We start from the raw sequence: 24,193 nt of genomic DNA, 5'->3' as shown, positions 1-24,193 counted from the left end.
TCCTTTCTAACCTATACTTTAGTTCTAGAGCAAAAGTAGATTTTTATCCACTTATTTTCTTTGCAATTATCACAGGCAAGATCGGTACATCTGCATTCTGACACAGACTGCCTTCTGAAAGAGCATATAGCTGTAGAACCTCAACTTAGAAACTTTTATAAGAGAGCCCATGTCATTTCAGCCATTAAAGTAGAACTTCAGGATTTTAGATGGCAGGAAATTTCAGACAGTACTTCTCTAGCACCCGCATTCAACAAATGCTTTACACATTTGCACTGAAATCCTAGTTCCTGATAGATTAGTGGACAAAAATAGGAGATGTCTATTCTTACAAATTTGTATTTTCTGTCCTTTAATTTTTAACCTGTTTTGAATAGAATTCTACCTTGTACATAAAAGACACTTAAGTCTTATTGACAGGAAATATATTTTTGTTTCAGGATACCTCAGAGAATTTATGAGTGCATTTAAAATAGTATTGTAAATGAAGTTTTACTTAGTCTTCATGTAGTTTTTCTAAAGTTTTCTTCAGAAAGAAAAGGAAGATTTTTCTGATCCTTTTTACTTCAGTTTTTTCTCTCCCATTTCCTTTCTGGTCCCTACAAGCTGTTAGTGTATGTATGCTTCTATATGCTTTTCAATCATGGTTCTAGTCCAGTTTCTAATTTCCCTGTTAATATGGACATAAGTCACATTGATAGAGAGAGGGATTGGACACCTTATTTTAAGGCAATAAAGAAAAATCCTCGATAGCACAGCGGGTAGGGCGTTTGCCTTGCACGCAGCCGACCCGGGTTCGATCCCCGGCATCCCATATGGTCCCCCAAGCATCGCCAGGAGTAATTCCTGAGTGCAAAGCCAGGAGTAACCCCTGAGCATCGCTGGGTGTGACCCAAAAAGCAAAAAAAGAAAAAAAAAGAAAAATCCTATTCTCTGAAAATTTCCGTAGAGAGGTCCTTTGTCTTTTTCAAAACTATAAAAATTATCTCTGCTTCAGGATGGTGGAGTATGTTTGGGGTCGGGGGAGCAATGAACCAGAGCCCCAAAGCCTCCTAATTCATATCACAGGTATTAACTGTGTCATCATCAGTCATGTGACAGCTGATAGTGGGATCCCATTAGCCAGTCTTATATGCAGTAGGACTCAGAGCAGCAGGCAATGTTTGAATCCTCTGAAAATGCCAGGAGTTTTGTCATTGTGAGCTGACTCTTTTTAAAAGAAAGGTGCCTACCTCCAAAGTATGTTTGAAGAGAATGAATATGTCCTCATGTGTACATTTAAGAGCGAGAAAAACTCCAAGAATCTGCCCTGGAATGAGTGGGTGTTTTGTTTAAGGGGTTTGGGGGGTACCCTTGTATGGAGATAAGGGAAGATATGAAATGGTACATTCTAAAGGATAACTATTATGCTATCTTTAAAGTTAGTAAATCAAACTCTAAAAGCAAAATGAAAGCTCCTTCTTGCCCTTTGTTAGTAAACCTTTCAGCAATACCTTTAGAACTCAGTGTTTGAGTGCTGATAAAAGTTGGTTTGCAAATGGATAAAGTATTTTCTAATTCTGCAAAGATATAGCCAGCCACAACACAAATTGGAAGCCCCTCAAATCCCAACAATGAAATGTTCAAAAGCTAGCATTGCACCAGGTAACACATACTGGCTTGGACTTAATGAAGTTTGTGGATCACAAAAAATAATCTTGCTTTGAGAAAGGTTTCTCAGGTTTCTCATTACTAAATATTTCACTGTATGTAACAGATGAACCTGAACTGTGTGGAGGTTTATATTTTTCCCCTATGTGTTTTTGGACCCCACTGATTGTGGCTTACTCCTTGCTCTTGCTCAGAGATCACTCCTAGTTGTTCTAGGGGAACCACACAGTGCCAGGTATCAAACCAGGGTTGGCCGTTGGCAAGGTACCTTACTATCTCTCTGGCCCTGGAAATTAAATTTTTGTAAATATTATCACATATTTAATTGTAAACATTTAAAGAGCATTGTAGTATTTTTTCTTCTTTTCTGGAGGTTTTGGGACCACGGCTAGTGGTGCTCAGGGCTTACTACTGACTCTGCACTCAGGGATCTCTCCTGGTGAGCCCGGGGTACCAAATGTGGTGCCAGCATCGAACCCCCCTGCAAAGAAAGCACCCTACCCACTGTACTATTGCTCTGGCTCTAGCAGTATTATTTTCCTAAATTTATAAACACTGTGTATCAAATATTTCATCAGATACATATACAAGTAGCACTGTAGCACTGTCATCCTGTTGTTCATCAATTTGCTCCAGCGGGCACCAGTAACATCTCCATTGTGAGTCTTGTTACTGTTTTTGGCATATGAATACACCACGGTAGCTTGCCAGGCTCTGCCCTGCGGGAGGGATACTCTCGGTAGCTTGCCGGGCTCTCTAAGAGGGATGGATAAGTCGAACCCGGGTCAGCCGCGTGCAAGGCAAATGCCCTACCCGCTGTGCTATAGCTCTAGTCCACTTATGCAAGTATATACATAAAATTTTAAATGGGTTACTTTTGAATTGTTTTATGTTTTTTGGGGGTCACACCTGGCGATGCTCAAGGGTTAGTCCTGGCTCCGCACTCAGGAATTAGTCCTGGTGGTGCTCGGGGGACAATATGGGATACCAGGGATAGAACCTGGTTGGCTGTGTGCAAGGCAAAAGTCCTACCCACTGTACTATCACTATGGCACCATGAATGATTTTTGTTGTTTTTCAAAAATAGAGCACAAACATACTGATGTGCATGCACATGCCTGGGCAAACATCCAAAATTTTTTTAATTCACTGTACATTTAACATCATTATGTAACAGTAAAATTCAGGTCAGGTTAATTCTTAGCTCAACATGTCTGAGTAACCTTGCTTGGTTGTAATGTACATGGGTATATGGAAATAGTTGAGCTCAAAGATTGCTCTAAATAATTGCAAAAAAAGCCACTTCTTTAGACATTTCAGTATATTTATTATAAGCATAGTTGAGTGGGGCTGGTGCAAAAGCACAATGGGCTGAGGGCATACTTTAAATGTCAGATGTACAGGGGACCTGTTCAGCCCCTGGCACCATATGGTCCCTAACACCTAGGCTGAAGAGTAGCCCCTGACCACCAGTGGGCGTGGGCCAAAAAGAAAATAACCTGGGGGCTGGAGCAATAGCACGGTGGGTAGGGCGTTTGCCTTGCACGCGGCCGACCCGGGTTCGAATCCCAGCATCCCATATGGTCCCCTGAGCACCTCCAGTAGTAATTCCTGAGTGAAGAGCCAGGAGTAACCCCTGTGCATAGCCGGGTGTGACCCCAAAAAAGAGCAAAAAAAAAAAAAAAGAACCTGGAAATGGTCAACTCTTATCAAAAATAACTGGGGGAAATAATTTCAATAGTATTATGGTACCTCAATTAAAAAAAATCATGCATTAACATTTTTAAGATATTGGGCTTATAATACTGTTAATTATACTTTCATGCATACATGATTCCATTGCCACACCCATCACCAGAGGGCTGGCTTCCCTTCCCCAGTGTCCCAGTAGCATCTTGCAGTCACCACTCCTCAGGTAAGCTCAGTTCTATTGACAAAAATCTCTAGTTGCGGTGACTTGCTCCCTTACTGTTTCTTCATATTCCATGAGAGAGATCTTCTGATGAAAAAAGTATGGATGGTTAAAGATTAAGGCACAAGAAAGCTGTTACTGATCCATTCATTGAGGATGAAAAACCAAGAAAGAATGTTAATGAATGTCTAATGAAGGGCTTTTCTGCTTGAAAATATTTTTATTTAATGTTTAATTGCAACAGTTTTTCCTATGTTGCCAATTTGTTCTTTTTGTGGACTAAAGTACCTTGATTTTATTCTTTTGCATTTAGAACAGTGAACTTCAATAAAAACATTCTTTATTGTGTTTGGGTTTTAATACTTGTGGAGTATGGAGGAGAAAAGAAGTAATGTGGTAGAGGAAAGAAGACTTGGGGTTTCACAAGAAATAATTTTTATTTTAGGTATATCCCACCATAGACCAGCTGGATTTTTTAACTCAATTATTGTGTGTACGTATTTTTCTTTCCTGCACTACTATTTCACTGGTCACTAAAATCAGGAGTCCTTGATTAATTTGAAATCAGAGCAAATTATAAAGCAAAAAATATTTCATCAAAAAAATCATCCAGTCTGGGAGAAGAGTCAGTATGGTAAAGTTGAGGCACTTGTCTGCATGTGGCAACCCCAGTTCCATTCTGACACACGGATCCCTGAGCATCGGCAGGTGCAGCTCTAGAGACACCCTGAATACCACAGGGGTGGTCTGAAAATTTCCAGCACCACATCTCACATACCCTCAGGCCTTCACACTGAAGCGACAGCTTAGTTAGCTGAGAACTCAAGGATGGGCCCAGAGGCCTCCCCACAAAATATTACACGACATTTCTTCCACTTAAAAGAAAAAAAGGTTTGGCTAAGCTTTATTATCCAATGTCTTAGAGATAGAGCCATCAAAACCCATGTGCTGTCAAAGGTTGTTTTGATGAAAGGCAGATGAGCATAATGGTTAGGAACAAAGATGACAAAGCTGACAATCTTTAGCCTTGAAACGCGGTTTTGTTGTAGACCAACATATGTGGTCTACGCAATGATGTAAAACTCTCAAATGCTAGTAAGTGAAAAAAGTCAACATAAAATAAACTTCTCTGCCAATTAACATTGCCTTTTATTATAGTACAGGAAAAACACAGGAAAAAAGTATGTGATTTCTGAGATCCTTTATTTTGTGTGTGAAACAGTTATCATGAGTCTATATAAGGTCAGGATTCCAATTAAAGAAGTATTTCCACAAAACTCTGGGGCTCAGTTGTATGTCATGTAGCGGGGAGTAGCACTGAACTTCGCATAGGACTTAATGACCTTATTTACAGCTTCCAAGAAATCCTTCTCGGTGGCAATTTTTCGCCGTGCTCTGATGGCAAACATACCAGCTTCTGTGCAGACACTTCTTATTTCAGCACCTTTCGAAACAAAAGGACAGTAATAGGCTTAATGAAGGCAGCCTAAGCAGAAAGAACAGCAAGTATCGGCAAGGCTTTCCAACCTACCAGTGCTGTTTGGACAGAGCCGTGCCAACAATTCAAATCTGATATCTCTTTCAACACTCATTGAGCGAGCATGAATCTTAAAAATGTGAGTCCGACCCTAAAAATAAAAGAAATGACAAATATTAAAATGGACAAACATCATAGAAGAGAAAGTCCAAGAATCCCTTTTCGTAAGCAAGATGGTTTTCCTCACCTCTAGATCAGGTAAGCTAAATTCAATCTTTCTGTCCAGTCTCCCTGGTCTCATCAGTGCTGGATCCAGAGTGTCAGGTCTGTTAGTGGCCATCAGAACCTTAATGTTACCTCGAGGATCAAACCCATCCAGCTGATTAATCAATTCCAACATAGTTCTTTGCACTTCATTGTCACCTCCAGCACCATCATCAAAACGAGCGCCTGCGAAAGAAAGATGAACTCTTCATCTCCACTTTGAGTAACACTATGTGGAACTTGAAAATACTGTGATCATGAACATTTCTTAGCAAATCCTAAGAGAATGGACTATTTTTAGTCCATTAAGTCTAAACTAATTACAAAGAACATTTTTGCTTTCAAAAGGACTTGTTGGGGCTGGAGTGACAGCATGGCGGGTGGAGCATTTGCCTTGCACTCGGCCGACCTGGGTTCGATTCCCAGCATCCCATATGGTCCCCTGAGCACTGCCAGGGGTGGTGCCTGAGTGCAGAGCCAGGAGTGACCTCTAAGCATTGCTGGGTGTGACCCAAAAAGCAAAAAGAAAAAAAAAAACTTGTCATACATAGATAATATACTTTTAAAAAAAAATTCTTTTTTCATTTTAGTGAGTTATTTTTTTAAATAAGGAAAACTTCCATTAAGAAAAGAAAACCTCCATTACCTGCAAGAGATAAGAGAACACTTTGTACTCTTTAGCATTATGTGTTTGATTACATGGAAAAAACTCACACTATTAAAAATTTCCCGAACTATCCTTTAAAATACAGCTACAACAGAACAGAACTATAACAGCTTACTGTCACACCGCTTTGTGTAAATCAGAGCGGTTTTCATAACTTGACACTGTGGACCAACCTTGGCCTGTACATGGGTCCATAGGCCAGCGTTATAACCGCAGCAGCAAACCAGTGGTTTTCAACCTTTCTGCACCGGTGGAGTGGCACTGGCCTGACCCACTGGTGGCTAAAGACCACTGGACTCAGTTCTCTACAGTCATGGCAGTCTCTCACTTCAAAAACAGTGAAAGCCTGCCCTGCTGTGATGCAGTGATGCTCCAAGACAGAATACGTGAGACATTTCTTAGCTCTTGCAGATTCAGTTTAAAGAAAAGTGCCCTGTGAAGACAGGCACAGATGACTTGGCTGTGGAAGCAGGAACAGCTTGCCCTATTCTAAAGACTTGAACTCCCCAGAGGGACTGCTGATGAGGGACTGAGGGAGGGAGGAGTAGAGGGATGCAGAGAGAAGCGTGGCTGCCATGCTCTGGCTCTGCATCTGTTCTCGATGTGCATGAGATCATCAGGACAAGACAGGCAAAGTGCACCTGCCTCTTAACCCTCTTTCAGAGTCAGTAGGTAGAAGAGTAGTTTGTAAATTAAAACTGCATGTGCTCAATAAAAAAAAAAATAGTGAAAGCTTGTAACTATCTCACAGTGATTCAATAAAAAATAAATAAAAAATAAAAATAAACAGTTCTTACCACAAAAAGCTTCCAAATATGTATTTTGACTCCTAATTACAAAGATACATACATAATGTGCTAATGTACTGGGCACATTATAAACCACAAGTATGAAATAAAAATGAGATGAGGCATAAAGAAAAAGCCAAGGATTTCCTCATGTGCTCACAATCCACTATGAAAACAGTTTCAGAATATCCTGATAGCCAAAGTCTTATACCAATGCTATAAAAATAACTTCCGGTGAAGAGACTTAGTACACTGGTTAGGGGCTTGTCGTGAGTGCGGCCAACCTGGATCCCATCCCCAGCACCACATATGACCCTCCCAGGATCACCAGGTGTGATCCCTGAGTTAGAAATAAGCTCTGACCACTGCCAGCCCTGGCCCAAAAATCAAAAGGAAAAATTTTTAAAAACTAATTAAAAATTTCAGTCACACTATATCAATATATCATATCTGTGCAGATACTAATAACACAATGTTCAATTCCAACAATAACTAGTCTAAAATCAAAACTCCAAGTAACCTAAATAGCCTCCCCAAACAATGTCATAGGATCCACTATATTTTCAAGTTATTTTTGTCTCTAAATTCATTAAATGACAACAGTTTTAAGGATTTATTTGCTTTAAGGGTTATTACTGTCTTTTGGTTTTTGGCTTGGGACCCACACCCAACAGTGCGCAGGGACCCATAAGCAGTGCGGGGACTCGAAGGGGGCCAGTCACGTGCAAGTGTTTTACCCTCTGTATCATCTCTCTGGCCCCTCTGAAGGATTTTCTGAAAACCTGTCTGAAGGACACTGGCAGTTTTATCCTTCATTTCTACTGCTGATCAATCTTCAACTATTATGCAGCTCCTGAGAAACAACATTGCTCAGACAAGCAAGTCAATGGGATGTGCCCTCTGAAGATCATTACTGCTACAGGCCATACCCACAGCCAAGGTCCACAGAATAGTTTTCAAAATCTCACATTAATTTTAACTGTCCCCTCCCCAAAAAAGAAAAGGACATAAAATGAAAAAGAATTATCTCTGCCTTTATAATAAAAGCAAACTAAAGCTCATAGTTAAAATAACATGACTAGGGGCCAGAGAGATAGGACAGCAGGTAGGGTCCTTGTGCCTTAAACCTGGCTGACCTGGGTTCAATCTCCAGCACCCCATATGGTTTCCCCCAGCCTGCTAGGAATAAGCCCTGAGCACTGACAGGCATGGTCTAAGAATAAAACAATAAACAAAATAAACTAACTAGGTTGCATAGGGGAAACCAAATCTCATAAAATCTATGAAGTTACCAATAATATGTATATGGTATGAGACAGCACCACTAATGAAGCCATGTCCCGATGCTTTTCTGTTTTTACTGCAGTGCCAGGAATTAGACCCAGAGCCTCACATGTGTGGCATGTGCTCCACTGCTGTCACCCCAGCTCTGCAGGCCAACCCCCTTCTCCTGCCCCAGCTTCCTCACCACACTAAGTGAAGCCACATCCCAATTACAGACTTGTTCAAAGTGTGAAAATAAAAATCAAACGGATTGTATTAGTCACATACAAAATGAAATAAGTAGCAATAAAATAAATTAACTTTTTTCCTTAAATGTTGTAGAAAATATTACAAAATTATGTATAGGAGAACTGTACACATAGCATATTCTATCTCAGATGAAATTCAGAGTAGTTCTCTAAACCATTCATACCTCCAATAGCATCGATTTCATCAAAAAAGATAAGGCAGGCCTTTTTTGTTCTGGCCATTTCAAAGAGCTCACGAACCATTCGAGCCCCCTAATAAAAAAAGAATTTACAGATTTAGATTTTTTTCAAATATAATAACATATTTCAAACTTCAATATTTTTAACAGTACTCTCAGCCTAAATTTTTTCAAGGAACGAAGTTTTAAAGACAAATTCATTAAATCTTATTCTCAGTAGTAAATAATTTCATGATTCTATGTTTACTAAATAGTTTATTCCTTTAAGATCAAAGAAACTGAAATGACCCTACTAGATTTAAAGGCATCATTCCAATCAATGGAACTTCAGGACATAAAACCCATCTAACCAGGGGCTAAAGCAGTAGTATAGCAGGAAGCATGGTTGCCAGGCATTCAGCTGACCAAGTTCCATCACCAGCACCTCATATGGTCCTCAGATCATCACCAGGAGTGAATGTGGGACCATGAGCAAGTCCTTAAGCACTGCTGGAAGAGGTCCCAAAACCAAAATATAAATAAAGCCTACCCAATCATTTAAAACTTCTAATCACTGAACTTGATTTTTAAATTATGAAAGGATATTTCAATCCATCAAACTAATTTTATAATTCTTATAATTAAGAATAATGTTTCACATACAACATATAGTCCTATACTTACTCTCTAGTGAAACTGTCCATATACACATTTTATTTCTCAAAATAAACACTGCCCCCAAATGAGAGCCTACTTTGGAATCTGTTTCCCAGACATTTCAAGGGAATCTATCCTAAAAACCAGTTCAGTTAAATATCTCATCTTTTGACTAGTGAGTACACTGCTTGAAGGATACTTAAATGTGTCATATAAAGAAACAAAGCAAGGAGCTGGGGATGGAGCTCAGAGGAAAAGCATTAGTCTTTCACATGTGAGGACTTGGGAAGGAAGGGAGGAGAACTGGAAGGGAAGGAGGGAAGGAAAGAATGGGATGAGAAGGTAGACAGAAAGGCAGGCAGGCAGGCAAGATAATATATAGTATCAAATGATAACAAACCACCCTTAGACTCTGAGGTTACCAAGCAGTGGAACTCAGGGTGAGGCAGGCAGGAGAGGAAGAGGCAGCACAGAAGGGACATAACACAAGGACAATGGGTGGGCTAGGGCCTTCGACACTTTGACAATAATGAAGGGACAGTAACTGCATCAAAACCACAACTGCATTACAATAATATTGTAACCATGTTACCTGACCTTTTTTGTAACTAAAAATATAGGAATAAATAAAATTTATTAGAAACTGCTGATTTTCAAATGACCACCAGGGAAGGGAAGGCAGCTGGGTCCTCAGCTTCTGAATTCCTAATTACTACACCCAAGAAGCTTCAGTCTTTGTTTTTCCATTTGAATTTTATCCATGCTTTATAAATTTCTCAGAGAGCTACATAGTTGTTATGATCAGTCACTTTACCTCACCGACGTACTTCTGTACAAGTTCCGATCCAATAACGCGGATGAAGCAAGCGTCCGTTCGATTAGCAACGGCCCGAGCACAGAGGGTCTTGCCTGTGCCTGGCGGCCCAAACAGCAGCACGCCCTTGGGGGGCTCAATGCCAAGGTTCACAAACCTCTCTGGCTGCAGTGAAGACACAATGCTGATACTTAACACTGATGGATAATGGGGAAAATACTTAAACATCAATAGACTTAAGCCAAAATGTTTAGTTCCACAAAATCTTGACCTAAGTACGATTTTCACTTACGAGAGAGATCAAAACTAGACCCATACCAGGGAGATGACTCAAAGGGCTGGAGCACATCCCATGCACCTGAGAACCCCAGGTTCAGTGGCATTTACTCTTTAGTCCCGAAAGTACCGAGTGGCTGGGAGTGGCCCCCAAGCACTGATGGGTGTGGACAACAGTAAAAAAAATAAACAAAGTGGGCCAAAATACTAGTACAGCAGGTAAGGGCTTGCCCTGCATGAAGCAAATCTGGGTTTGATTCCCAGTACCCCGTGTGATCCCCCAAGCACCACCAGAGTGCAGACCCAGAAGTAAGCCCTGAGCACCACTGGGTGTGGCCTAAGTACTAAAGGAAAAGAAAAAGAATAAACTGGACTCATAGCAAGACAAAAGGCTGACTGGATTTGTTTTATAAAGGCTTCTATTCTACAATCTGTATGTGACCAAAAAAAAGCTTTCCTCCAGTTTTAAAAAAAATGAGAAAAGGAACATTGGGGCCAGAGAAATAGTACAGAGGGCAGGGCATTTGCCTTGCACAAGGAGGACCTGGGTTCAACCTCCAGCATCCCATATGGTTCCCCGAGCCCGACCAGGAGTGATTCCTGAGCACAGAGCTCCACCTGAGCACCACCAGGTATGATCCAAAAACAAACAAAATAAAATGCAAGATTCACTTACATGGAGTAGTGGAGTTTCCACAACTTCTCGAAGTTTTTCAATCTGTTCCTTACAGCCACCCACATCACTATATGTGACATCAGGTTTTTCCTCTACCTAACAAAGACAAAATGCACAACCACAGGGTTTAGAATACTGATTCAAGTGATCTGGCAAGCAGAATAAGCTCCACATCCTAAAAAAAAAAATAGACATATATCACTTAAGAATTTGAATAAAAACAGATTACATTGTCCATATATTAGAATGTCCAAATCTTAGAACTGTTTGCTACATGTTATTACGTTAGAGGCAAATTAATAAAATAAAGATTAATAAAATCTTCACATACTAAAACTTACTTTAAAAAATTGGCTTTTTATCAACACATAATCACAGATTAACCGCTTAATAACTGAAGTTCAAAAAAATTGTTGAGGACCAGGGCAACAGTACAGCGGGTCAGGTGTTTGCCTTACATGCAGCTGACCTGGGTTCAGTACCCAGCACTCCACATGGTCCTTCAAGCTTGCCAGGAGTAGTAATCCCTGAGTATAAAACCAGGATTAAGCCCTAAATACCACTGGGTGTGGCCCCCAAACAAACATGATGAGTTGCCATAATTCTATTAAATGCTATGCCACTCACTTTCCCTTCTGTACTTTCTTACCTGCATCATGGTAACAGTTGGATCAATCTTAGGAGGCAATGGGATATGAATTTGATACTTATTTCTGTCCACACTAAAAAGATAAAAAAAAGATACTCAGTAACACAATTCTTAAGTGTTAAATAATTAATCCTTAATTACTTAATCCTTAAATAATCCTCAAAATGCTTGAGTGTTTAGTCCTTTATTTTTAAAAGTATTCTTTAAGCAAAGAAACAAGGAGACTATAAATTTGTAAAAAGAAAAAGCGAGTGAGTAAACCCTTGACCATGGGGAAGCAGAAAATTTTTACCTGGTGAATTACTATGTATTGTATAGGCATTAACTCACTCAATTCTCTAACTAAAGCAAATGCATCCCTCCCTACACCCACTGCATTATCATAAATGGACTAACAAAGTTCACACGAAAATTTTCCACTTATTTTATGCCATTTGAAGTCTTTCATAAAGCACTATTGGAGTGTGAAAATAAGGCGGGGGAGGGGAGGGAGCCAATGCAGAAAGGACATCAATTATAGCACTCTAACTATATTGCCACTGGCTCAGCACTCAGTTCCCTCATTCAAAAGAAAGCCAAGCATGTGAATATTATATGGATCTTTAATGGAAGCATTTTAAGTAAAAATCTTACCCAACTCTCATTCCTTCTTCAATGTCAGTAGGTGCTACCTGATCGCTGAGGTCCACCACGAACTTGGCAAACTGCTTCACATTGATAATGTATTTTGGGTCTTCTGAATCAGCATTAATTATCTTTGTACACCTAACACAGCAAAAGGCTTGATTAGAGTAAGGAATCCAAACCTCTAATACGAATTCAAGTAACTAGAGTCTCTCTAACTAGAGTAATTAGAGTTTACTCATAAGCAGGTGTAAATGAGAACCTTAGGAATGGGTCCACTGTTAAAGATCCTTTTTGATAGAATTTGCTCAATCCCAAGGGTCATTCAACTTTAATGAAGCCATGAAATTTTAAAAAGATACATTCCCCCGGAAAGTTAACCCAAAACCTTCATCACTGACAAACTCCCATTTTCCTAACTTGATGCCTGGACAAGAGCAATAGTGCAGCAGGTAGGCACTTGCCCTGCAAGAGGCCGGCCCAGGTTCAATCTCTGGTACCATGTAAAATGCCCTGACCCTACCAGGTACAACCCCTGAGCATAGAACAGAAGCAAGCTCAGAACACACACCAAAAAATTTTATTAAAAAATATGTAAATCATACAATTGGATTCTTTTATGAGTGATATCCTGTGTATCTTACTGTTACCCTTTCATTTGCCCTGTAACAGTATCCTGTCTTATATCAAGTAATATGTTTTCATTGTTTCCTGAGTTCAAACTTCAAATCTGCTTTTATGGTTGCTATTTTTAAAGCTATGCGCATCACTACATATAACATCAGGTTCTTCCTTCACCTAAGAGAGATAGAAGCATCCCTTTAAGCTTTAACTCAAAAGTAGATTGTATGTGACATGGTGCAGGCAATCTGGGTACCACATACGTCATAAAACACAACAGTTTACTGCCTTTTATCTTTTATACTGTCTACGAACGAAAAACAAAAACAAAAATTTCATATTACAAAGCTGTTTCATAGCTGTACCAACAGATATGGAGAAATAAAAAATGGGTTCTGCAGTATACAAGCAAAGCTGAAAGTACGGTAAAGGGTATGTCTTTGAGATGAAGGCAGAAGAAAACAAAAGCATCATCCTCCAGTGCTGAGTCAACAAGATAGTACCTACATCTGAAAGAGACAAGCAGCAGTAGCATCTTGGTACACCCTGGACGTAACTGGACAGTATGTTAAGCAAGGTCAGAGAGAGAACACAAGCACTGAATGATCTTTCACATGGGATACACAGAGAAATAGAACAACACAAGGCAAAACAAAGATGAGGATAAGCCCCTGGCCTTTGACTGCAGAACTAATATTACCAAGTAGAAGAAAAGGCAAACTAGAAGTAACACAGGACAGAGGTGAGTCTTGAGCATTGAAGGGCATTAAGCTGTAGTAACTCTGTACATCAATACCTTAAGTGGTAACACTTTTGGAATCAAGTTAGCAAGGCTACAGATTTTTTTTTTTTAACTGTTGTATTTTCAAACCACCCCGTGGTATAAGGAGGTTCTAGTTCTGTGCCAAAGGGTCATGCAGTGACAAGGATCAAACCTAGGCCAGCTATATAAATGTCTTAACCCCTGTACTATCCCTCTGACACCAAAATAAAAATTCTTAAGGGTCTGGAGAGATAGAACTGGGGCTAGGGCTCTTGTCTTTCATTCTACCAACCTCAGTCTAAATTCCCAGCACTACATATGGTACCTCAGCACTGCCAGGGGTCACTGAGCACAGAGCCAGGAATAGCTCTCGAGTCCCACCAAGTGTGACCCAAACCCCATTTCTTCTCCCCAAATTCTTAATAATCGATTGCATTACCCACAAGGCTTACCTTGCAACCTGCAAAGGCTGTTCACTCTGGAGGGTTTGTTTATCTGCAGCCAAATCCCAGAGGGCAGGCGGGGCCAGGCCAGTGTCGGACTCTTTAATACCTATATAAGAAAGATTACAAAACTTACCGCAATGTAATTCATCACCCTAAAGAGACCCATCTTAAGCTGAGCACTAATAACACTATGGATTGAACAATTTCTTGCTGGGGATCAGTGTACTATGGACCAGTTAGCAGCAACTGGCCTTTGGTCACAAGAAACCACTAACACCATTTCCCGCTCAAGTCATGCGAATCTGGACAATCTCCAGACTGCTGAGGGAATGAGAAAAGATTACCCAGTAGAGAACCACTATCTTTCAAACAGTTCCAAGGCAAATATTTCATACTATATCTCATGATTTTTTTTTTTTTTTTTTTTTTTTTTTTTTTTTTTTGCTTTTTGGGTCACACCCAGCGATGCTCAGGGGTTACTCCTGGCTTTGCACTCAGGAACCACTCCTGGCGGTGCTTGGGGGACCATATGGGATGCCGGGGATCGAACCCGGGTCGGCCGCGTGCAAGGCAAACGCCCTACCCGCTGTGCTATCGCTCCGGCCCCTATATCTCATGATTTTTGTGTAAGTCAAATACTCCTCTAACACTTCCCTTAAGTTCTAAAGAAAGTTTCTACTAAGCAATAAACCAATTACTTCAAACAATATTGTTTGGAATCATATTTCTATTCAGTAAGAAATTTTGCCTTATTAGTTTGTTTCAAGTGGCTTTAATCAATAGAAACATTACCTGCCAATAGGGCAATATACTTCAATTGCTTAAAAATTAAACTTAGATGATGTTTTGTTGTTGTGTGTTTGAGTCACACCTGGCGGTGCTCAGGGCTAACTCGGGCCAGGATTCTGTTCAGAAAACTCTCCCCAGGAAGTATGGGGAACCATATGGTGTGTCAAGGGATTGAGCCCTGGTCAACCACATGCAAAGCAAGAGCTTTACTTGATGTATTCTCTGACCCCTAAATTTTATATTACAGGTAAACATCATTAAATTTAGTTATTAAATATTGGATAAGACTGTTAATTAAGTTCAAAGCACACATTTTTTTTTTTTTCCTGCGCCACAAGTTCATACCTTCTCAACGGACCCACAAAATGTCGGACACCACGCCTTCTCCCGGAGGGGAGAGAGACCAAGAAGGAAGGTTATTTCCTCCGTTAGCCGGCGTGGGGCAGAAGCTTAGTTCACAGTCTCCATACATGGCTGCAAGCACTTGCTGGAACCCCAATTCCTAAAGCTGTCTCTGGTTCCCGCTCGTTCCACATCCACGGGCTCTGCTGGCCGGGTTTTTGGCCCGGGTGCCCATGCCTCTGCAGAGCCGGTGGATGTGGAACGAGCAGGAACAGAGACAGCTTTAGGAATTGGGGTTCCAGCAAGTGCTTGCACCCATGTATGGAGACTGTGAACTAACTTTGGCTACATGCTGTTCCTGGAAGAGAAATGATTCATTTTCAAACTTAAATCTTCGCGGACTTAATTACTATAATACAGAAAGTATAAACCGTGCGGCCGCTACCGCGGCCTTGCGACATTTTACCTCTTCATTCTCATCAGTGGAAAACTTATTATCAAATATTTCCCTATTAATAGAGCTGTATTCTTAGGGGATAAATTCCAACAAAAATAGTGAGTCTGTTTTGAAACTCTAACAACAATAGTGAGTTATGTGTTGAAATCTGGAATGTAATCAAGGTAAAGAGAAAAGGAAGTGAAATTATCACTCACCTACAGGGTGGGTTGGGGGGTGAGGGGTGGGATGTATACTGTTTTTTCTTTTGTTTGTTTGTTTGTTTGTTTTGTTTTTGCTTTTGTTTTTGTTTTTTTTGGTGGTGGAATATGGGCACTGGTTAAGGGATGGGTGTTTGAGCATTGTGTAACTGAGATATAAGCCTGAGAACTTTGTAACTTTCCACTTGGTGATTCAACAAAATAAATTAAAAAAAAAAAAGACTGTTAATTAAGAACTAATTTCTTAACAGGTAAGGATAATTTTTTAAAATCCATAATGCAGGAAAAAGTAACCTTTGTGTTCAAATTCCTTTGATATAATTAACACATTAAAGAGAAGATAAAGGACTAAAAAGAACTTTACCAGTGAGCTCATTAATTTTCTTGAGAAGTTGCTGAATGTCATCTTCAACCTGCTTGATCTGTCTAGAGTAAGTACTCTGACCCTAGAAGATAAAAATCAGTTTAATTAGGAAATCAGAATATAAAACTACAGAAAAAGACTCTTACTAGTTTCCATTTTAATTACTATTAGTGCCCCAAAGCTGGTAAAGTAAGAGTGGGGAGAAGTGTATATAACTTTCAGAAATAATCCTGAACCTATTTTTCTCCACATAATGCACCACTATGCAAGATAATAAAACTCAAGCCTGAAAATACCCCAAACTAGAAGCCCATTTCTCTGTAATAAACCTTTCCACTTCAGGTCAAATTTAATCAGATACAATTTAAATACAGGAAATATCCTGAGTCAATTTCAATTATTTCAAGTATCTTTCAACATAGTTTCTTACTTTAATTACTGATAGTTATTTAAAAGATGGTAAGTTTAAACACAATGAATCAGAGTCTAAACTTTCAGTTTAGATAAAGTTTTAGACTAGTCCAGGTAAAAAACTTTAGAGAGGTAACTATTTTCAATATAGAGAACAATAAACCATTAGACATTCTAATTGTTTTGTCCTTATTTCAACACGAAAAAACATCTACTTTGTTGACAATGAAAGGACTTACATAAGTTTTCAGTAAGGCAATATCTCCTTCATCCAGAGCTAAAAAAAAAGAGAAAGAGAGAGATAATTCATGAAATTCCAACAAAAGAAATCAGAGTTAACTCTTTTTTCTGTACAATTCAAATTGCATTAAACTGACTGAAAAAAAAAAGGACACAAAGGTGTAAAAATGTACATATAAGAATCAACTAATTCCTAGATGAAAGGAGCTTGTAATTATCTGGGTGAACTTGGGTCCAAAAAAGTACACAACAGGGGCTGAAGAGATATTCTAGAAAATAGGGCACATGGCTGACATGGATTTGATCCCCAAGCACCACCAGGAGCAACTCCTGAGTGCAGAGCAGGAGTAACCCCTGAGCATCACTGGGTGTAGCCCAAGAAACAAAAAACAAATAAGCAAACAAAAAGTACAAAACATAGCTGTGACCCAACCTACAAAAACAAGATATTCAACAGACAGAGAACCCAAACAAGGTGGCCCAGGTAACCTTAAAACCCCATTTAATCTCTCTCAGCATCAAATGTCTCAACTGAGGAGAAGCAGTATTTTACCCTCAAGTGCTGTGCTATATAGATGAAGAAATTTTATAAACATTAGTCATTACATTACCTAAAGTATTAGATAACTAATGGGGGGAGGTTCTTTGTTCTTTGGTGCTCAAGAGGTGGGGTGTTGCTTTCGGCTGTGCTCTGGCACTATGCACTACCAAGGATGGAATCCCCACCATCCAAATGCACAGTCCCCACTCCAGCCCACTAAGTCATCTTCCTAACCCCTATATCCATGGTATGGTATAACCTCAATGTAGTGAGAAAAAAAAATGTACTAAATGTTAAACTGTGGTAACTAGGTTTTTCACTAGGTGACTAAGTACCTCTGAGACTGGGAGTGTTCGTTCTAAAATAATTTCAGAGGAAAGGTTAGAGCGGGAATGTGCTTTCCTCATGAGGGTGCCTGGAAACAAAAGGAAGTAGGACCAGAGACAGCTCAACAGCCCATCTGCAGGAGACCCAACTCAAGTACACGAGGTCCACCCCCACCCAGCACCACCCAAGCAACCCCAGCACCCAGCCCTAGAGTACCGCTGCCTGTCACAGAATAAAGGGGGAAGACAAAAGGGAAGTGGAGGAGGAGGAAGAGGAGGAGGAGGAGGAGGAAAAGGAGGAAAAGAAGAAATGATGATTGAAGAGGTTAAAATTAAGAATGGAAGAGGAAAAAGGGCGGAGGGTGGGCCAACAGTAAGAAAACTTTAAAATGCTGTCTAAGGAATAAAACATCATAAAGATACAACCACTTACAAAAGGGGCTTCTGGAAAGACATTCTGCATGAAAAACGGGGTGCTTAAGTGGATAAACGTGTTGAGAGCTAGACCTTAAGGATAGACACTGGGCACTGTTAAAAATGACACTTCCATATCAAACTCAAAGTTCCCGCATGTGGTGCAAGACAGGGAAACGAGGTCATTCACTACCCTAGAACAGGAGCAGAGCGGGACCTCACTGTCTGTAAATCATGATTGATTAAACACGCTACTGTGCAGCCCACAAGGCAGAATACTAGGCAATGGCAGAGCCAGACAACACTGTGATTGATACAAAACAAATCCCTGAAACATAATCAGGTTGAGAGAAAAAAAAGGGGGGGGGCAAGACGTAAGGTCCTGCAGGTTGTATTTAAAAAAAAAAAAAAAGGAGCAACCAACAAATAAAAGGGGCAGAGACGCAAATATACTTGCGTCTATGCATACTGTCTAGAAAGATCAGCATCATGAGTTGCCTACGTGGTTCCAATCTTATTTCTGTCTATTGAGATCCAAACCGTACGAATGTTATTTTCGGCGCTCAGGGGATCGCTCCTGCAGGGAGCTGGGAGGACCAGGCGGGATGCAGGGATGGGCGCCGGAGGGGGGGATCGCGTGCAAGGTAGGCGCCCAGCCGGGCTGCACTCCGGCCCCTAAATGCCATTTGTCTTCTAACCAGCACCGCGTTTCCAAGGACCTGACGTCCCGAGGCCCGTGCAGGACCGCCCGGGGCGCTGGGGCAGGAGGCGCCGGGAGGCCCGAGCCACCCCCCACCCCCGCCCCGCGCGGGGTTCGGGGGCTGCTTTCCAAGCCCCGGCAAGGCCTGGGCGCTCCCTTTTGAGTACAGACTCCGACGCGCGGGAGTGGGGAGGACGCTGGACCGCGGGGACAGGCGGGTTTGCCCAGCCCAGGCTCCAACGGAACTAAGTGCACAGGGCCCAGCGGCGAGCAGGAATCACCACCCTCCCGCTCCCGGGCTTCGGTCGGCTCCCGCCCGGCCCCGGACTCCCTTCCTGCAGTCGACCGACCTCGGATGGGCTTGTCATCCTTCTCCTCTTCTTTGGTTTTGCGCTGATCGGCGCCGAGGTAATCGGGCATCCTGGAAACTGCGGTGCTCGGAGCCCCCTGGGGCAGATTACACAGCACCTTCTCCGCTTCCGGGGGTGCGCTGCCCGGCGCTGTCCCCCCGGAAACACAGCCCGGCTGCCTTGGGTTCCGGTGTGCGGGGCACTCGGAGGCGGAAGGGAGGTGCCGGCGCAACCTCCCTCTGCATCTCACAGAGCCAGCCTGGGCCCCGGTGGGGGCGTAGGCGAGAGCCCCCGGGTGAAGGAAAGGAGCATCTATCCTTGGCCCGGCCTCCCGGGCTCTCTGACGAGGCTCCCTGAGCCGCAGATTTGGAGATCGACCCAGGGGTAGTCCCGAAATTTATTGCAGTTCCAACTTGGCCATTCATTTCCTTGGTTTCATGCCTCCTTCACCTTGCGGGCATTTACTGACCAGTTTGTGGGGGACTGAGCGTTGTAGACACAAATCAGCAAGGCAGGGCCGGAGCGATAGTACAGCGGGTAGGGCTGTTTGCCTTGCACGGGACCTGATGACCCGGGTTCGATTCCCTGCATCCCCATGTGGTCCCCCAAGCACCGCCTGGAGTAATTTTTGAGTGTAGAGCCTGGAGTAACAGAGAGAATAAAAGAGAGCAGTTAGGGGACACGTGCAGAATTGAGAAACAAAACAGAATTCCTGGGGGCTGGGGTGATAGCACAGCGGGTAGGGCGCTTGCCTTGCACGCAACCGAACCGGGTTGGAATCCCAGCTTCCCAGATGGTCCCCTAAGCACCGCCAGGTGTGATTCCCGAGTACATGAGCCAGGAGTGACCCGTGTGCGTCGCCGGGTGTGACCCCACCCTAAAAAAAAAAAAAAAAAAAAAAAACAACAGAAATCCTGACTGTTCCCAGCTGGTTTAAGGGACAGAGTCAGCAGGATGAAAAGATGACCTCAGTGAGGAATCCATGGAAATAATCACTCTGGACAAGAACAGAGCTGAGAGGAGATAATGGGACATACACGATAACTGTTTAGTATCTGTGTTGCAAACCATAACTCCCGAAAGGAACGAGAGAGTGTAGGGAAAAGTGCCTGCAAAAAGAAAAGTGCCTGCCATAGAAGCAGACTGTGTGCATGAGAGGGAAACTGGGGACATTGGTAGTGGGAAATGTACACTGGTGAAGGGATGGTTGTTGGAACATTAGGACTGAAACCTAATCATAAACAATTTTATAACTGTATCTTGAGATGATTCAATTAAAAAAAAAACACTTAAAGACTAACCAATAAAATGGCAGGATAACATGGTGAGCCAAGGAGCTGGAGAAACATCCCTCCCTCCAGAGAAGCTGTGCAGATGGTCAGCCTGTATCCAGCACTCAGAACTGACTGAAAACCGGGCCAGAGCGATAGCACAGCGGGTAGGGCGTTTGCCTTGCACGCGGCCGACCCGGGTTCGATCCCCGGCATCCCATATGGTCCCCCAGCACCGCCAGGAGTAACCGCCTGAGTGCAAAGCCAGGAGTAACCCCTGAGCATCGCTGGGTGTGACCCAAAAAGCAAAAAAAAAAAAAAAAAAGAACTGACTGAAAACCACCTCGTATCCAGGATGGCTGCAATCGAGAAAGAACGGCTAGAAGTGGAGAAATAGGACAGCTGCTTACTGTTGGTAAAAGCGAAAAATGCCTGTGACCACTAAGGAAAATAGCACCTCAACTAGACGTACAGTTGACACAGGATCTAGCTCTTCCACTTCTCTGTGTGGGAGTATACAAAAAAAATCTATACATCTATATCCACAAAACAATTACATTAGTCAAATTGTAAAAGTAGCCAAGGGTCCATAGACAGATGTGGATAATGGACCTATCTGTGGAATAATATTCTGCTTTAAAAAGGCAAAGAGGGTGGTGAGATGGTACCCCATGTAAGGCAATTGCCCTGCTCCCCCAAATTCTATCCCCATCACCCCTATACGGTCCCTGGAATCTTAACAGGCATGATCCCTGATCATAAAATCAAGAATAAGCCCTGAGAACTACCCAGTTGCCCAAAGCCAAATTCTAATATATACTATAATTTTTAGGACATTATGCTAAGTGAATATGCAGCACACAAAAAGACACCATGATTTTATTTGAATTCACAGAATTCCAAAGTAGAGTTGCAAATCAGGGACTGAGAGAAGAGCGGACGAGGGGAGTGGTGGCTTAATAACAAAAAGATTTGTTTTACAAGAAAAATCAAAAGATGTGGGGATTGTTTACCAACAGAATGAATGTCTGTAACTCTTCTGAATTGCATACTTAATAAAATGTTTGAGATAAAAATTTGTTTTCTGAGGTTGGAGCGATAGCACAGCAGGTAGGGCATTTGCCTTGCATGCGGCCCACCCAGGTTTGATTCCCAGCATCCCATATGGTACCCTGAGCACTGCCAGGAGTAATTCCTGAGTGCAGAGCTAGGAGTAACCCCTGTGCGTCGCCGGGTGTGACCCTAAAAGGAAAAAATAATTGTTTCCTGTGTACACTATAACAAACCCTGCATGGCCTCAGACCTGATGGGGACAGTGAATAGGGGGAGATGAGAGGAAAAAAGTGGACTCAACTGTTCTGTTGTGTTCATAATGGAATGGCTGGGAAAAATTTGGGGGATGATTAGTAGTGGATATTTGAAATGTTCTCTCCCCTCACCACCGTTTTTTCATTTTTAGACCATTTCCTGACTGTTATCGGGGCTCACTCCTGGGCCCGTGCTCGGGGATCCCTCCTGGCAATGTTCAGGGCACCATGTGTGGCACCCAGGGTTTAACTTGGGTGTGCTGTGTGCAAGGCAAGTGACTTAACCCTGTATTAGCTCTCCAAAAGTATCAGGCCCTGCTTTTGACCTGATACTTTTGTCATGCAAAAGATAGGCCAATTCATATTTAACAGGGAAAATGTCATTTCTAAACAATAATTAACTAATTTCTGTCGCTCTTTGGTAAAACTGGTCTGCCAAGTCTTCTATTTTGCACACTCTGTTCCAGACCCTTCTGTTATGGAACGCAATCTTCACTTACCCATTTCTTTTTCCTTTTACCATTGTTTGCTTTGAACTCAGTCCTTAAAAGGAATTATACAGTAGTACAGTGAGTTTTGTTGTAATTAAACAATTAAATTCTAGATGCTATAATTAGGACTATGTTTACCAAAAAAATACGTGTGTTATGATAAGAAAAATATTGCTGACTGAAGAGATAGTGCAGCAGTTAAGGCATACTTGCCTTGCATCCTGCCAATCTGGGTTGAAGTCCCAGCACCATGTATGGTCTCCCTGAACCTCCAGGGGTCACTCCTGAGCACCACTGGGATGGTTTCCACCCCCCCCCCCAAAAAAACCCCCTGCTGCTTCTCCCCAACCCACGATGCATATACATATACATTGCGGCCTTGTCTGGATTCTAACCTCAAAGGGGTTTCTTCTCTAAACTTTACAAGAATTTAATGGAATGATGCAGTAAATTAGTCTCAGTGCACAAATGTTAGCTGTAGATACGTGCTTTACAGGTATAGTATGTACAGAATTCTCTGTGGATGTACAGACTGTAATAATAATCATCATTCTCAATTTTAATGCTTACATCTTTTCTGTTTCCTATTCAAATTAATATATAAGCGGCAGGAAGTTTAAAAAATATTTTAAGAGTGGCTTAGAAAATGACATCCTCTCAAGTGCTTGCACCCATGTATGGAGACTGTGAACTAAGCTTTTGCCCCACGCTGGCTAACGGAGGAAATATCCTTCCTTCTTGGTCTCTCTCCCCTCCGGGAGAAGGCGTGGTGTCCGACATTTTGTGGGTCCTTTGAGGAGGTATGAACTTTTGGCGCGGAAAAAAAAAAAATGTGTGCTTTGAACTTGAAACAGCCGCGGGATACCGGGGCAGTCCCAGCCAGGGCCAGTGCTCGGCTCCGGCCGAGTTTCGGCCCGGGTGCCAATGCCTCTGCACAGCCGGTGGATGTGGAACGAGCGGGAACCAGAGACAATTTAGGATTTGGGGTTCCAGCAAGTGCTTGCACCCATGTATGGAGACTGTGAACTAAGCTTTTGCTACATGCTGGTCCAGGAAGGGAAATGATTCATTTTCCAACTTAAATCTCCGCGGACTTAATTACTATAATACAGAAATTGTAAACCAGTAGCGGCCGTGCGACATTTTATCTCTTCATTCTTATCAGTGGAAAACTTATTATCAAATATTTCCTTGTTAATAGAGCTGTATTCTTGGGGGATAAATTCCAACAAAAATAGTGAGTCTGTTTTGAAACTCTAACAACAATAGTGAGTTGTGTGTTGAAATCTGGAATGTAATCAAGGTAAAGAGAAAAGGAAGTGAAATTATCACTCACGCATGGGGGGGTTGGGGGTGAGGGGTGGGATGTATACTGTTTTTTTTGTTTTTGCTTTTGTTTTTGTTTTTATTGGTGGTGGAATATGGGCACTGGTGAAGGGATGGGTGTTTGAGCATTGTATAACTGAGATATAAGCCTGAGAACTTTGTAACTTTCCACTTGGTGATTCAATAAAATAAATTAAAAAAAAAGAAAAGAAAATGACATCCTCAAATATGATAGCCTCTCAGTATCTATATTGCAAACCATAATGCCCCAAAATAGAGAGAATATGGGGAAAATTATCTGCCATAAAGGCAGGGGGAGGGTTGGGATGGAGTAGTGGTGGGGGGGATACCCAGGCCATTGGTGGTGGAAAATGTGCACTGGTGGAGGGATGGGTGTTCTTTCATTGTATAACTGAAACTCAACCATGAAAGCTTTGTAACTGTATCTCACTGTGATTCAATTTAAAAAGAAAAAAAAAAAGAAAGAAGGAAAAAGAAAATGATGTCCTACATTTTGTACCTGGAACAAGAGAGTTCTGATTAACTGACCAATTACCCTACCAGGCATTCAGTGCGTCACACACCCGAGGCAAGTGCTGCCTACCCCTGACCTACACACACCCTCCGACACCCTGAAATGATGCATTTGCTTTTTCTTTTGTTTTATTTTTCCTGCGGAACCTCTTCTCC

The 24,193-nt window shown here is 41.9% G+C and overlaps 1 protein-coding gene across 1 annotated transcript; it reads right to left on the bottom strand.

The window, feature by feature from the left end:
• Positions 1 to 4,746: 4,746 nt before the first annotated feature.
• Positions 4,747 to 19,263, bottom strand: PSMC2 (proteasome 26S subunit, ATPase 2). The gene is made up of 12 exons (XM_004602126.2): positions 19,109 to 19,263; positions 16,777 to 16,814; positions 16,127 to 16,208; positions 13,981 to 14,080; positions 12,154 to 12,285; positions 11,521 to 11,593; positions 10,872 to 10,967; positions 9,920 to 10,084; positions 8,455 to 8,542; positions 5,287 to 5,489; positions 5,094 to 5,190; positions 4,747 to 5,006 (listed from the first exon to the last, which is right to left on the bottom strand). Exons 1-12 carry the CDS (start codon positions 19,176 to 19,178, stop codon positions 4,849 to 4,851), a joined length of 1,302 nt encoding a protein of 433 aa, XP_004602183.1. The 5' UTR covers positions 19,179 to 19,263; the 3' UTR covers positions 4,747 to 4,848.
• Between the last annotated feature and the right edge of the window lie 4,930 nt (positions 19,264 to 24,193).

The sequence above is a fragment of the Sorex araneus genome, chromosome 1 (genome assembly GCF_027595985.1).
Source record: "Sorex araneus isolate mSorAra2 chromosome 1, mSorAra2.pri, whole genome shotgun sequence".
NCBI lineage: Eukaryota > Metazoa > Chordata > Mammalia > Eulipotyphla > Soricidae > Sorex > Sorex araneus.
Note: the sequence above shows the minus strand (reverse complement) of the source record. Positions and strands in the feature narration are given on the sequence as shown.